We start from the raw sequence: 15,851 nt of genomic DNA on the forward strand, positions 1-15,851 counted from the left end.
AGCTTATCCTCCTCTCTGGTGGACTCTGGAGGGATGAGCTGGGTAACAAATTTTCTCCTGCCTTGACTCCTTGGTGAGCTTGGTTCTACTTGCCCTTCCTAGTCAGAGGAAATCCTGTAAAGGGATTATAGGATGTGGGGACAGGACACAGCAGAGGATAAGGCTTGCTTGTCTGGGGGAATTGATTATGTATTTTGTCTCTGTGCCTAGAATTTTTGTCTCTCCAGCAACCTGAGCACTGCAGCTTTCTCTGTAGGGCTTCTGGTACAAAGAGCTACTGGCTCAGCTGGCTTAGGACCACTGTGGGAGCCTCCCAACACCCTTCAAAAAGTGACTCTGCAAAGAAACCACATTGCTTTTCAACTTGATTCTTGTGCTGTAACATCTGCCACGGTGCTGGCAGAGGTGGCTGCACATCCCCAGCCTGGCAGCATTTGGTAGGTGGGACTTTCTGAGGTGGCAGGACACGTGTCATGCTCCATCTTCTGCAGAATCTGTGCAGCTTCCAGCTGGAACCTGCTGGCAGAGCATGCCAGACTGGTGCTGTGGGTGAGGGTGAGTGTGTATCTGGCCTTGCAGACTCCAGATTTGGTTCTCCTGAGTGCCACCAGCCTGCCTGGACAGCAGAGAATTGTGGCACCACAGAATGGGTTGGGGTGGAAGTGACCTCAAACACCTTCTCATCCCACCCTGTGCCATGGCAGGAGCAGCTCCCACTGCCCCAGGGTGCCCCAAGCCCTGTCCAGCCTGGCCTTGGACACTTCCAGGGACCCAGGGGCAGCCAAAGCTGCTCTGGACACCCTGTGCCAGGGCCTGCCCACCTTCCCAGGGAACAATTCCCTCTGATCTCCTGCTGGGAGAGAGCTGCTCACACAGTTCAGGGGTCAGGAGGGTGCTCGGAGCTCTGATTAAAGCAGGAGCTGCTGTGCCTGTTGTGTGGTGTCAGGAGCAGCCAGGCTCTGAAAATGGCAACTTAAAATCAGTGGCTCCAGAGGAGGAGGCCTTAACCAAGTGGCTCTTGAGTGTGGAGTGTTCCCAATTAATTAGGATGGCTCTCAGCTGGCTGGATTTGGAGTTTCATGTGCATTTGCAGCCTGCTGTGAACTATTTTGTGTACCACAGAACAACTTATGTTGGAAAAAACCTTCAGGACTGAGTCCAGCTTTTGACCAAACACTTCTGTGTCAACCAGACCACATCCAGTCTTTTCTTAAACACCTCCAGCCGTGGTGACTCTAACACCTCCCTGGGCAGCCCCTTCCAATGTTTAATCACCCTTTCTGAGAAGAAATTCCTCCTGAATACTTCAGAACTTGTAGCCACTTACATCAATTTATAAAAGATGCTTCAATTCCCCATTTTTCTTCTGAGCTGTGGCACAGTACAAGGAACCTCTTTTTTTTTATGTGAAGGGTATTTTTCTCAGAAATTAAGGCTCTGAAGGGGATTGTTATTTGGACCTTGACTGTATGGATTAAGATCTGCCTCATTAAATCTCTACAACCCTGTTAAAAATTTAAATTAGGATGCAGAGGTGTAAATAAAACAGGCACTTAACCCAGCATGGTTAACTAGCCTGATATTGTTGTTCCTCACCAGCTCTTTGGATAGCAACTAAATTGGCAAGGAACAGAAGCCTTAAAGCACGTGCAGAATGAATTATTAAATGGTTTTGGTACTCACTTTCCTCTTGCATCTTGTTTGTTGCTCCCACTGAAATGGGAACTGCTCTGTGTTGACCTCTATCTTCTTCACAGCAGGTGCTGCCTCATCCCTCCTTTTCCTTTGTAGCAGAAAATGGTGAAAAAAGTGACAATTTTTTGGATCAAACCCAACTTTTTTTTTTTTTCTTTTCCCCTCTCTGTCCTGGAAGTGTTTGATACAGACATCCCCAGTTTTCCTGTACAGCCTCAGCCAGGGCCTCACTCCACTCATGGGCAAGAATTCCTTCCTAGTCTCCAGTCTAACACTGCCCTGTGTCAGGTTGAAGCCATCCCTCTTCTCCTGCCATGCCCTGGTCCAAAATCCCTCTCCAGCTCTCTGGGACCCCCTTTAGGCACTGGAAGGGTCCCTGAGGTCTCCCTGGAGCCTTCCCTTCTCCAGCCTCTGTTCTTTGTGATGTTCTGCCACTGTTCTACCTCCAGCAGGTATTTCTTAGTCTGACCCACCTTGGTTCCTGTTCTGACCAGGCTTTGTTTGAATTTTGAGCTGTATTAGATGTTTAGATTGGTCCCCCCAAAAAATGAGAGTTCACTTAAATATCACTTCAATGTTGGAGATGCTTATCTCCAAGCTTGAAGGAAAACCACAGATAAACCCCCACAGCTGCTATTATTGAAATGTAATTGGGCTGTGTGAGTGAGAGTTTTTAATGAGTTTGTTTGTTTTAATCTGAGGATTAAGCAGTTTGCCCTCGTGGCTCCAGGGAGGTGGGTGCAGATAAGCAGGGCAAGGAACGTTTTCTGCTGGAGTTGCTCATGGCTGGGGTCCTTTAGCAGGTGGGAGAGTGGCACTCATGGGGGTTTTTTTTGGGAGCTTTTGGGGTGCTGCAGGAGGAGGATCAGGATGGGGAAGAAGCAGGAGCTCAGACTAGAAATGATTGAGTGGACTCAGTTGTGTTCTCTCCGGCTCCTCTTAGTCCTCTCAGGATCTGAGCTAAAACATGGGGACTGTAGCATATAAAACCAGACCTACTCCCCAAAATACATCATTTGTGGTGGTCCAGGCTGGCTTTGTCTAGAAAATGAAACTGAAATTAAATGTTTTCTTAACTCTTGGCCTGTTGGTTGTTCTGTTCCCCGCAGTGGGATTGAATTGAATGCTTCTGGAAGAAAACACCAACAGCTTTTTCCAATGAAAATGGAATTAGTGTCTCTGCTGTTGTTTTTTTTTTGTTGTTTGGGGACTTTTTTGTGGTTTGGAAAAACAAAGTCCTATGTGCCCAGCCCTTTTCCTGGGGAAGCATTTTGTTAAAGGATGTTGTAAGCTCTTTATCTGCCTTCATCTGTCTTGTCCTGCCCTGTCCACTCACAGGCATGGTCATTAAATCTGGGCTGATTTGACTGCCCTCACTTGATAAAGCACCACTTTCTTGTCTTGATTTTTATGCTGATTGGTTCAACACCTGTACACCCAGGGGCAGAAGAGCTGTTTGCAGCAAGCCAGGGAGCAAACCTTTTGTAGCACGTGCAGTGTGTTCTGCAGCATTTTGGGTATTATTTTCCCCTTTAAAGTAGTCTTGTGTTTCTAAACTGAGTCTCTAGCCTGGCTCAGTGTGAGAGCAATTTTGAGGTGAATGCTGCTGGAGGTACATCTTGTTTTTGTTTTAGGAGGAAATCCTTGAATTTGGATAAGAGAAAACAACCTTAAGTTCCACCAGGGGAGATTTAGATTGGATAATAGAGCAAAATTTATCATCTGAATGGGTGGTGGTGGAGTCATCAGCCCTGGAGGGATTTAAGAGATGTGTGGATGTGGCACCTGGGGACATGGGTTAGGGGTGGCCTTGGCAGTGCTGGGGGAATGGTTGGACTCTGATTTGAGAGCTTTTCCAGCTTTAATGATTCTGTGATGTGTAAATCTCTTCTGTGGGTGGGGTTAGGTCATCCTGCTTTGTGTGTAGGATCTGACCCACCAGGTTTCCTCCCAGCATCCTGTCTCTGTGCAATTGCTCAGATGCTGAAACTTCCCAAAAGATTGATTTTTCCAGAATGTAGACAACACCACATCCTGCAAATCCCTTGGATGGCTTTGCAGTGCAGGTGACTGGGCTTGCAGAGCTCATCCCAGGGGGGTTTTACTCTGATTTTTGGCAGAGTTTCTGTGCCTGGGTTGTTGCCCCACCATGGCCCAGCACAGGAGCAGTGCTTGGTGAGAACCTGTCCACCTTCCCTGCGGCTCTCCTTCCAGGCTGCCAAAGGCTCTTGCAATATTTTGGGGCTGTTGGATGGTGACATTGACTGATCACGTGAAGGCAACACATTAATAATAAAGGATTTGTCCTAGAAAGGCCTCCCTGCCTTGACAATCAGCTGGGATCACAAAAGCAGTGCAGAAAGTGAACCTCAGTGGGAGAAAACACTTGGCAGAGGCTCCTTAGTGCCTCTCCCTCCTGCTCTGCAAGAGATGGGAGCCACACACCCCCCATCCCTAATCCTGTTGTTGTTTACACAGCATTATTTACATATTTACACAGTGGTATTAGCACATGGGGTCACCCTGCAGCACTGAGCACCACATAAAACCACAGCTTGAACTGGCAAGGGTCACAGCAATCCTCTGTGGTACCATTTAGACATCTCCATCCCCTGAGTTTGGTGTGAGGGAGGATGGGCAGGGAAAGGACAGAGCAAATGACAGCTCCAGGTTTTGCCCTGCAACTGCTTTCCTTTTTAGTTTGGAGGTTTTTTTGTTTGTTTGTATTTTTTTGGTGGGGGGTTTGTTTGGATTTTTTTTGTTTTAAATTTATTTGGGGTTTTTAATAGGTTTTTTGGTTTGTTTTATGGAGTGGTTTTGGTGGTTTTTTTGGGGGTTTTTTTGGGTGGTTTTTTTTTTTTGGGAGTTTCTTGGGTTTTATTTTTTGTTGCACTTTGAATTCACTTTGTGCCTCTGAGTGAATCTGTCCTCCTCCACTGAGAGCCTCTCACTGCTCAGGGCACAGCAAGATCTTTCTGCTGTGTGTTCAGCCTGACAGAATGATGCTTTCCTGGCTCTCCTGAGCAATCCAAGTGTTTGCAAACATTAATGGAAAATAGCTAAATATAGAAACATCATTCTTCACTGAAGGTTTCTTCAGCTGAAAACCTGCTGTAGCTCCATTGCCTTCAGCAAGGTTATGAGCACAGTGGCTTCAACTCCAGCTTCTTCCAAGCCATCACATCCCCAAAAATTGATTCTGAGGTTTTTACCTGCTGGATGCTGCTGCTTGGCTTCAGATTCCACAGGTTGTGGGTTCCTGCTGGGCCAGGGAAGTGCCTCTCAAGGGAGGTGTGAGGTGGTCTCAGTTCTCCTGCCTCAGCCACAGGAATCATCGTGGATGTGTAGTTGGGTGGTGAAAAGCCTCACTTCTGGAGCAAGCACAAGCTGCTTTTGCCCCCCTGAAATAGCAAATCCCATCCTCTGGATCTCACCTCTGTCACTAATGGATCTATTCAGAGTCTCATGATAAAGGCTGCTGGTGGCTGTTTCTATTAATAAAGCTGGAAACCCCCAAAAACTCTGCTTAAAATGTGTTATTTTATCTCAGACTTCTTTCCTTGGGGCTCCCCTGCAGCTTCCCCAGGTAACAAATGATAGGACAATGAGAAGCAGCCTCAAGCTGCACCAGGGGAGGAGGTTTAGGTTGGATATTTGGGAAAATTTCTTTACTAAAAGGATGCTCAGGTCCCCATCCCTGGAGAGGTTTAAAAGATGTGAGGATGTGGTACTTGGGGCTTAGTACAGGATTAACAGTTGGACTCAGTAATCTCAGAGGGCTTTTCAAACCTGAACCATTCCATGTCACACAGAAATAGTTCACACTGAGCTGCACATGAAACTCTGCATTACTTCTGAATCTGCTGGGCTTTGCACTTTCACTCCTTGCTGCATTCACTCTTTCCCAACAGTTTTCTTTCAAGCTGCTGCTGAGGCCTTTTGAAGGCCAAAAGGTGCCAGTTTAGGAGAAAAAAATGTGACTTTAGTAGAAGGCTCTTGTGTGAAGCACAAACCTCCAGCTTGAGCTTCAGCTGTGTGCTGCTCACTTCCATTTCCCAGCTTATGGGAGTGCCCACGCTGCCTGCTGAGCCCCCTGTGCTGAAATCCCGCACTTGGGAAGTTCGTGGGGTTTTTTTTGGAAGTGCAGCTTCCTCCCTGTGACCACCAAGTGGTGCTCTGCACTGCACCTTGCAGCTAGGCAAGCTGTTGGCATTTCGGGATGGGGCTTAAAAAGCTGATTTCAGGTGCAGGAATGAGCCAGAGAGGAGAAGGGAACAAGCTGAGAGCCTTTTCCTTCCCCCTTGCAAGGGCTGTGCTGCAAGGATTCATTATTCACAGCTCTCTGCTGTGCCTGCCTGGTGATTGATGAAGCTGGGTGATCATCAGATGTGATAAGTAGTCTCAGCACTTTCAATTTGGGTGTTCAGCTTGGCTGCCTGTGAGGTTTTGGAGACAGGAAGATGGCTATCTGTGCTTCAGCCCTCCATCCTGGCAGGTGTGTGTCACTTGGATTGCTAGAAATCACAAGAACCTTCTAAAACCCTTGTCCCAGAGTAGTTTTGCAGAGATAAAAATCCAATGCCTGTTCTCTCTTGGCTGGTTTTCCCACCCAGTGTAGGGAAGAGCTCTGTTCATGTTCCTCTCCTCTGGTTCTGGCTGTTCAGAGTGTCTGCTGGCAAGTTTTGGGATTGTTGATAGCTGTGCTGCTCTCAGCAGAGGGACAAGACCTACATTCACTTGTCTTTGCAGTGAGCACTCTCCAGGTGCCACTCTCAGCTTCACAGCTGTGTGTTTTGCATGAAAACTTGCATTTTGACAGAGGAAATTCTTGTCTTGATTCTAAATGCTGGGCACATTATAGTACAGAAACTGCCTGTAAAATGCACTGGGGATTCCAGGGGCCAGCTACATCCCTGGGAGCTCCATTAGATGCTCTCTGTGGTAGGAATGATCTTTCCAGGTACCAAAAGCCAGGCTCTAGCAGGGTGATGCAGCTAAATCCCAGCAGCAGCTCATTTGTATGGAACACAGGAGCAGGACTGAAAGGCAGCACTGGGATTGTCTTGTCTGGTGAGCTGAGGAAAACATGCAGTGGTTGGGAGCAAATCCTTGAATTACAGGGGAGGGAGATGCCATGGCACAGCACAGGGGATCAGTGGGTTTATAACATGCCTTGATTTCTCATATTCCCACCTCTCATGTGATATCCCAATCTTTGCAGGCCATTTAAACCAGGCTGGATTGCCACCAAACCTGTATGAGGTACAACTACAGCAGAAATAAAGTGATATTTAGGTAACAAATAAATAAAGGATTTGGGTAACAAAGGGTGGTTTGGCTGGAGTGTTAGTTTTTAATGCCTGGATGCAGGTGATGGGCTCTCCCAGGCTGACTGCACCAGGAGAGAATTTTTCTACAGGGCTGGGCAGAGCTGGTGTAAATTAGATAAAAGTGCATAAATACTGTGTTTCAATTCTCAGCCTTGAAAAAGGAACTGTGAGAAATGCAAAGCATGCCATTGTTCCAGATATTATCTTCCCCTGGTGGGTGGCTCCATCAGTAGCTATTTAATAGCTCCAATGTAAATTCTGGATAGGGTGTCCCTGAGACTTTGGGAAAAGAAACTGTGGCTCTCTATTTGCCCTGTTCTGGACTTCCTTCAGCATCTGCAGCCAGTTGTGGCTGGAAATAGGAAAAAATAGGGAAAAACCCTTTGGTTTGATCCAGTGCAGTGGTTTCTGTGTTGCCATTTTAGATTCCAGTGATGAAATATGGCTTAAATATTTATTTTTCCATATGTTAACAGTACAGACAGTTTTGGAATAAATGAGTATCTGCTGTAGTGGAGAACTCATGGAATCACAGAATGGTTTTGGTTGAAAGGGGACCTTAAAGCTCATCTTGTTTAAAACCCCCCTTCCATGGGCAGGGAGGCCTTGCACTGAATTCACAGGAATTTCCTCAGTCACATTTTCCAGCTCTCCTGTGGACTGTTGGCTATGCTGCTTTCTTTCCAGCACTTTCCAAGGCCAGGTGGGATGGGGCTTGGAGCAACCTGGTCTTGAAAGCAGAGCCCTTTCCAGAGCTGGGAAAGATTCAGTCAGGGTTAAACATTGAACCAGCTCATTGCTGCTCCAAGACTGGAGATCAGGGGAAGAGCTCTCCCTTGGGCTGGGATGGGTTGAGCAGGGAGCTCTGTAGATGCAGGTGCACAGGTGTTGGTACACATGCACATCTCTGTTTGCACCCTGCTGCTAGGAGGCAAAAAATTACTGCATTTCCCACTAATTTGAGAGTTTGACATCTCCTTGTTCCCCAGCAAGTTCCAGTGGTGATGAGCTCCTCCAGATGAGCCCCTGTGGGTGTTTTTCCTGCCAGAGAACAGGCACAATTCCTGCAGCTGCTCTGCCTCTGGAGGAGCTCAGTCTGGTGCTCACCTAGAGATCTGTGAAACTTCTGCCTGCTGAGATGTTCCCTGACATTTCTTTTCTGTCTCCCTGGCCAGAGGGTGAGGAAGAAGAAGAGGATGAAGAGGAGGAAGAGGAAGAAGAAGAGGAGGAAGAGGAAGATGAGGAGGACAAAGACATAGACCTGATGGATGAAAGCATGGAGGGTGACACGGATCTGCCAGGCTTCACACTTCCAGGAGACACCTCCCAGGAGCCCCTGGCTGGCCTGGAGAACCCTGTGGCCCAGCTGGCTGGGGTGTCCTACCAGGTTCCTGACACCATTGAGTGGGAGCAGCAGAACCAGGGTCTGGGTAAGAGAAAAGCCCCTTCTTCCTTCACCCTTCACCCCTCCTGTTCTTCACTCTGCACGGGGCAGTCCCTCCTGCCAGCCATGGGCTGGCTCTCAAGCTAAACACAGAGCATTCATGAGGAATCCCAGCTCACCAGGGACAACTGGTGAAACTGGGGTGTGTCCCAGACAGCGTGACTTTGTCATTTTGGGGAAAATATGGATATTCCAATCCTGATCATTCATTCCCAGAGCTTAATGTTGTCTTGCTCCAAGGCTGGACAAAAAAAATTCCCAACTTCTCAGGTGAGATTCCTGGGCAAATCTCAGTTCCCTTTGCCCAAGATGGGTTGGTGCAGGGATATTTGTCCTGTGGGGACAGAGGAGTTGGGTATTTGCTCTTCAGCCTGTTTGCTACTTCAGCAGCATTTGCCTGAGTTCCACTTTTCTGACTTTTTAAGAGGTGCATGGTCCAGCCTTGGGAAGCTGTGCTGCCAGTATGAAGACAAAGTTTCATACTGGCAGCCTCTATAAAGTTTACAAAATTTATTCCTGCTGTAAATACAGGCCATGTGTTCAATGTCTGGACTGACTTCCTCCACCTAGGTCAGAGCTGTTGTGGGACAAGGGAGATCTGAGAAAGGAACTTGTCCAGCTTGGCAAAGGCTCTGGGATAATTTCCCAGCACACTCAATTCCCAAGCCAGGCCCTGTCAAACGCAGTGGGAACATTCCAGGTGAATTTGTGGGAGCTGAACCACATCTAGGCAGAAGGTCTTTATGTGGGACTATTAGAGTGAGCTGTTCTGAGAAGCCCATCAAATAAAAAAACCCCAAGTCTTTTATATGTTGTCCATCACATATACCTGTGTGATTTCTATCACTTCCCCTGAAAGCATAATTGTGATTTAACCTGGAGGTTCTCCTCTGTGATGCAGTTTCCAGCCTGCTTTAGTGATGTTGGCTTCCTTAATAGAATCAAAGATTGTCTTTCAAGAACTGTGTGGGAGGCTTCATTTCCAGACCTCTGTGGGAGGGTTGGCCTTTGAAGGGGAGATTGAGTTTGCAGCAGGACTGATCCTTCCCTGTCACACTAAATCCTGCTTGGAAAGCACTCTGCTGTGTCAGGGCTGTTCACATGTCCTGCTGTCCCCCCTGGAGTTGTGTGAGGGGAATAATTTGAGTCCTTAAGGGTTTCTGGTTGTCTTTGGCAAGCTGGGTGAAAGAGGTGTGTGGTGCTGTTGTGTGTGACAATGTTTGCCATGAACTTTGGGGTTACAGAGGAGGCTCTGTGTCAGACACAGCTCATGGTTTGTGCAGGTCTGGACTGGAGTCACTGCTGCATTTCCAGCTGCTGGAGGAAGAGGCTCAGGGCAGGAGTTGCATGTCGGGTACAGCAGGCAGGTGAGAAAGCAGTGACCAGGGGCTGACCCCTGAAAGGGCATCTTTGCACAAGTTTCAGACAAGGAATAAACAGACTGGATGGTAAAAGGCAGGATTCTTCTCCCCAGCTTATGTTCTATTGACTTCCATGCACATTGGAGGAGCCCCTGTGAAGCTGGGTCAGCATCAGAGTGATGGCTCTGAGCACCTGGAGCACTGGGCAGACAGGGATTTTGGTGTTCTCTGGAAGTCACCAGATCCAGCAGTTGGGATTGCCTTTTGTTTTCAGGCTGCTGCAGCCAGTGCCAACACCCATGAGAGAGAGGATGAGGCTGTGGCTGAGCTGAGTTCATTTTTAGGAGTTAGGTGGGACTTTTGTGCAGTGCTGTGCTGGCAAAAAAAGAGGGGACACAGTGGGATCAGCCTCTCTGCTTGTGAGTCACCCCTCTGACTCCAGCAGGCAGACACTTTTGGAAAGAGCCATTTATTCCTTCCCTGTCTGGGTGACCTCAGTGGCTCTGTGACACTGCTCCTCCCCGTCTGCAGTGTGCTGCTGCTCAACAGTACTCCTAAGAGAAAGGGAAATTATTTATGTTTTAGAGGCACAAAGGAAATAGAAAACTAGATGAGGAGATTGGAGCTAAATGATCTTTAAGATCCCCTCCAACCCAAGCCATTGCATGATTCTGTGGAAACCAAGGGCTTGCATGAGCTCACTGATAACCTAAGGCCAAGGAAGGAGCTGAACCCAGGGGTGAGAGCTGATTTCCTGGGAGTGAGTGAGGAATGGAAGATGTTTCTGCAGGAGTGTAGCCCTTCCCCTCTCCAGCTTGTGCCAGGTGAGAATTTCTGCCCCGCTGCCAGCTCTGGACTCATGGGCACACATCAGAGTACCTCTGTGTCCATACTGGTCCTGGCTGTGTGCTTCTTGATGGAGTGGGTTTGGGAGAACAGGAAAGGTGGGAAAAAGCACACAGCTTGTGTCAGCACAAAGTGGGTTGTTAAGAGCAGCAGAAATCCCCCCAAACCTGGCAGGAAGCTGGAGGAGCTGCTCCCATTGTTCTGCTGGAGCACCTGGAGAGACCAGATTCACTGTAAAAGACTTGCTAAGCCTTAGATCTGCTGGTTGGGCTATTTTTTTTTTTGAAAGCCTTTTTCTCCAGGTGATTTTCATCTTTGAAGATCCAGTTCTTTTAATTTAGGGACTGCTTTGTAACTGCTGGACATCCCCAGAAGAGCTCTGTGTGTCTCTTCCTTCCCTAAAAGCACTGAGATGTGAAGAATTTCCCTTATTGTGTAAATTAAGCAGGGTTTGGAAGGGGAAGTTGTTCTATTTCAGTTGGGATACAGCATTGGAACGGGAGACCTGAAGGAAGGTGACAGCACCCAACAGAGAACAGGGTGAGGGGACAACATCCAAGCACCAAACTTTTGCAGTTGGCATTTTCCATTTTTAAAACACTTTGCACACGTGTCTTCCTCCTGGGGATGCTTCTGTCCTCTAGCCTTCAGAAATTTGACATTTAATGCTAAAATCTGTGGTGCAGAAGAGCCCAGAAGTGTTGGAATAGCTGTTCTCAGGCCAGTTATTACTGAGTCTGCTTGCTCTGATGGCTGACACAACTGCAGATCCCTGGAGAACAAGGAACTTGATCCACTAAACAGCTTGGCAGAGCAAGAGACAGTTTGGATTTTTGTAGTGGTCAATGAGAAGGCACTGGAGGAACAGAATCATTAAAAATGTCAGTTCTGGGCAGTCAGATGGTCCCACATTAACTCCAGCTGAGCAAAAGCCATTTATTAGTGCCAGTAACGAGGCTGACAGTTTTACAGCCCATCAACTGGCTCTAACCAGCAATATACAGACAAAGAGTAAAGCAGAAAATGAGAAAATCTGTGCATTTATAAAATAGAATTTGACCCTCCAAAAGCCATCCTGGTGCCCTGAAGCTGTGGGGAAGCAAGGTCTGAATATGATTTGGGATCTGGTTTGGTGTCCTGTTCGAGTGCTTTGCTTCCACAGGTTGCCAGTGAAGGACAGAGCAGCACTTTTGGACCTGTCTGCAGTCTCTGTGAGGTGCCTTTGGTGTCTCTGTACTTGTTTCTTGATTTGTGTGTAGGTGGTGTGTGGTAGGCAAACACCTGGAGAGTGTCAGAGGAGCACAAAGACCAGGTGGATGACTGGAATTTTCAGGGAATAAATAAAAATACCTGATCTTCCCCTGCTCCCTCTTTTGTGATGCATTACCAGGAGAGCTGCAGTTGGTTGAGGTGGGTTCAAAGCTGGTGAACAGTTTGTGGTCCTTTAGTTTAGTATAGTTTATGGTCCTCATGCATCTTAGAGCAGGTGGACTTTGCTGTGCAACTCCAAGGAGATCAAACCCCTCTGCTTCTGTTGGTGGTGGCTTCTTCTCCCAGTTCTCAAGAGTGTTTATTATCTCAGTTCTGTGAGAATTCTTAATTTAACAAGAATGAGCCAAGAGGAAAATGGCCTCAGACTTCCAGGCTATTTCTGGTGCCTTAGTGCTTGCCTATCCTCCACATCCCAAGGTGAGTAACTCCTGCTCTCCACAGCAGGTAGCAGCAGGAGATGTAGGGCAATTTACCAAGCCTTTAATTTTACCCCACTGGGGCATGCAGCTGTTTGCTTTGTGCATTTCAGATGTATGGAGCTGGTGTTTTATTCTTTCTCCATTTAGGGTCCCCTTGATGTAATTTTTTTATGTTTGCTAACTTGGCTTTGCACCTTTGTCTTCATCAACCTGCAGTTCCATATTACATCTGAATTTACTCTCTGTGGTGGCTTGTGTGTATTCTAGGTGCTATTTTTTATTCTCTGTTTCAACCTAAATCCATTTTAGTTCAGATCTGCCTCTCTTTAGCTGACCCATTGGGGTGTTCTTTGCATCCACCTCTCCATGGCAATGCCACATTATTACAGGGCTGTAGCTTGTGAGAAGATTCCTGGTTCCACAGCATTTGTTTTTGATTTCCATTTGCCCATGGAGGAATTGTACGCAGGGGAGTTTGGACCATCCCTGTGGATAGGATTTAGAGATTAAACAAAAAAAGCAAACAAACAAACAGCAATTTAGGAAGAAGTTATGAAGTGTGACAATATAATTCTCAACATGTAGTTTCCAAAATAGAAACCATGTCTGTGTTTCATGTGCTTCTGTGGGGAGGATATTAGTTCTTACTATAATGGAAGGTTGTATAACTCTCTCAGGTAATGACAAGGCACTTGCATAATAAACACACTTCTGGAATGTGATTTTTTTTTTTTTATTATATATAATGGATACAAAATATTTGCAGCTCTGAGCAGCTACTTACAGAGAAAATAGCTCTCGTTTTATTGCAGATCTGTGGTCACAAATGACACTGCATAAACCATATAACAGATGCCTCTGGTTAATGATGGGGAGGCAGAGCAGCAGAAGGACAGTAGTGGAAGATGATGAATGTTTGAAATGTCACTTTTTACAGGAAGATAGGATTAATGCTTTTATGGGCAAAAATAACCAGCATTAGGAAGGCAGGAGCTGAGACTCAGAAATTAGTAATATGTTCTTTAATTGCTGCCCCGAATGGATCTATTTTAAGTACTCTTACAGCTCGTGGCATTGGAACATCAGAGTGCTTTTAATCTTTAATGCATTTATCTCCTTAATCACCCTGGGAAGGCTCATCTGTGTTTTAAAGGTGGTGAGAAAACCACAGAGAGGCCCAGTGACCCCTCTGGTTTCACGAGGGAGCCTTTGCAGAGTGGGGATTTGAAGGAGGGGAATTAAATTAGTGCTTGGGCATTGCCTTTCCCTTCTGGAGGCAGGATGTGCACACCTGCATTTCCCCCTGGAATGGAGCCTCAGAGTCACCATCCTGACAGTTCATAGGGATCCCAGTTGGGAGAGGCTGGCAGGAGCCAGGATCAGGAGTGTAACCAGCAAATTTTCCTTCCCCACATGTTCCAAGGGCAGCTGCCTGCAGCAGTCCTGCCCTCACTGGCCTTGCCCCATCACAGGTATTTAGGGGAGTTCTGTGGCCATGCAGGGTCTGGCTTCCAGATGGCTGCAGACAGAAATGAGCAGTCTCAGGAACAGAGATGATTATTCTTCCTGTCTTTCTGGGTGCTCCAAATAATTTATACAGTTCCATATGTTCCTTGCTAGCTCCCCTTCCCTCTCCCAAGCAGCAGTGAAGCTCCCACCATCAATCTGTGCCTAACTCAGGTTTCTGTCCCTCGTGAGGGATGTGCACTCCCTTTGGAATTGCTTCTTTTTTACTTAAGAGATTGTTCATGCTTGCATCTTAATCCTGGAGCAGACTCATATTTAATCAGGCTTGTCTTGTCCAAGGGAATTCTGCGTGCTGTCTGTGAGCAGTGATGATCCTCTGTGCCAGCTCAGGGTGACATTCACTGCTATAACAACAGAGCAGCTCCCAGGAGGGGACAATTCACATCTGAGATGCCTTTTGCTCCTCATCAAATCTAATTCCAAGGTGGTTTGGGGAGCGTGTCTCTCTAATATTCCTTATTTCTTGAACCTGCACAGCCCTGTGCTGGGATCTTGGTCAGTGGGACCTTCCAGGAGACACAGAATTTGGACAGTCCTGACCTTCCACCCTTTGGTGCTCTTCCCTTTTCCCATCCAGCACAAGACTGCTGTGACCTTGGGAATGAGGCCAGTGTGTTTCAAAGGGAAGACAGGAGCAGTGTGTCTGCCCTGTGAGCTGGGATGAGGAGATTCCAACCATGGAGCATGAACCCCTGATGAGCTGGAGCCATGTCCTTCCTCTTGGCAGCACCTCAGCTCTTGTCCTCAAGGCAGAAATCAAAGCTAAGGGAAGGGGATAGACATGAGGGAAGTGGTGGAGTCCCCATCCCTGGAGGGATCTGAAAGCTGTGTGGATGTGGCACTTGGGGACATGGGTTAGTGGTGGCTTGGCAGTGCTGAGGAAATGGTTGGTCTTGGTCTTTGAGGGGCTTTTCAGACTAAACAGTGCTGTGATCCTAAGAGTAAATCAGAAGATTGGAGAGTGTCTTGGCGGTTCCCAGCTCAGCTATCAGAAACAGGTGACACAAAGCTGTTGCTCACAATAATCAGGCTGATATTTTACCCTGACGTTTTTGTTGGAGTGTATCAGGAAACAGCAGCACTAAAACATCCTTGGATATATTACTTTGAAACACCAGCTCTTCCACAATGTTTATGCATCCAGTAAAACCCGTGTCAGAGGAAGACTGAGCCCATTTGTTACCAGCCTTTAAGTGCTGCCTCTGGGGGCTGGGGGAGGATTTAGAGGCATTTTCTCATGTTTGGCTCTGCCTGCCCACAGAGAAGATGGAACCCCATCAGACAGTGTATTAAACTGAAGTTACTGGCTATAGCAGGGAGAAGTGAAAAGATCCTGCCCATCCACAGCATTTCTGCTTCTTTTCCTTCAGTGTGGAGAGAGTTGGAATCTGAAATGCAGGGAATTCTCAGAACTTTGGGCCTGGAAGCCAAAGCTTAGAGTTAAACACAGGATTTGATTTGAGACCTTGGAAGAGGCTTCCAGACTTAGGTGCCAGAAGTGAGAATGTAGATTTATAGTTTAAAGCAGAGACACATTAAGTGGAGGAGTTTACAGTTTTAGAGTTTAGGATGTAGTTAAAAATAAAAGCAGTTACAAAGGTAAACAAGGAGTTTAGAATGCAGTACTGGAATTTTGTGTGTCATAACAGGATTGGCTAAAAAAGCTTACACTGTAGCATGAGTCCATATGATGAAATATTTAAGGATTGGGTTAAAAACATAAATATCCTTGTTGGCAGTGTTTTATTGGGGAATAAAAAAATCCTTAAAAAGTCTTGTAACTAAAAAATCTTATGACCTTCTGAGCCATGCAGTGAAGATGTGAGCTGAGCTCCCCTTTCATGTCTTTGTAGAGGATAAGAAAAATAAATCTCATAATCTAAAAAACTCAGAGGTCCCATCTCTAAATAATTCAAAATTCCTTCAAAAATCCCCACAGAGAGAGTTGGCAGGAAGG

At 46.8% G+C, this 15,851-nt stretch overlaps 1 protein-coding gene across 3 annotated transcripts in view; it reads left to right on the forward strand.

Moving 5' to 3' along the window:
- The window catches only part of ARMH4 (armadillo like helical domain containing 4), a 56,798-nt gene that overhangs the window by 12,445 nt on the left and 28,502 nt on the right, over nucleotides 1–15,851 (forward strand). For all 3 annotated transcript variants that reach the window (XM_064423009.1, XM_064423011.1, XM_064423010.1), the window contains exon 5: nucleotides 8,201–8,455. In XM_064423009.1, the coding sequence (XP_064279079.1) occupies nucleotides 8,201–8,455 (255 nt within the window). The remainder of the gene's footprint in view (nucleotides 1–8,200; nucleotides 8,456–15,851) is intronic.

The sequence above is a fragment of the Passer domesticus genome, chromosome 6 (assembly GCF_036417665.1).
Source record: "Passer domesticus isolate bPasDom1 chromosome 6, bPasDom1.hap1, whole genome shotgun sequence".
NCBI lineage: Eukaryota > Metazoa > Chordata > Aves > Passeriformes > Passeridae > Passer > Passer domesticus.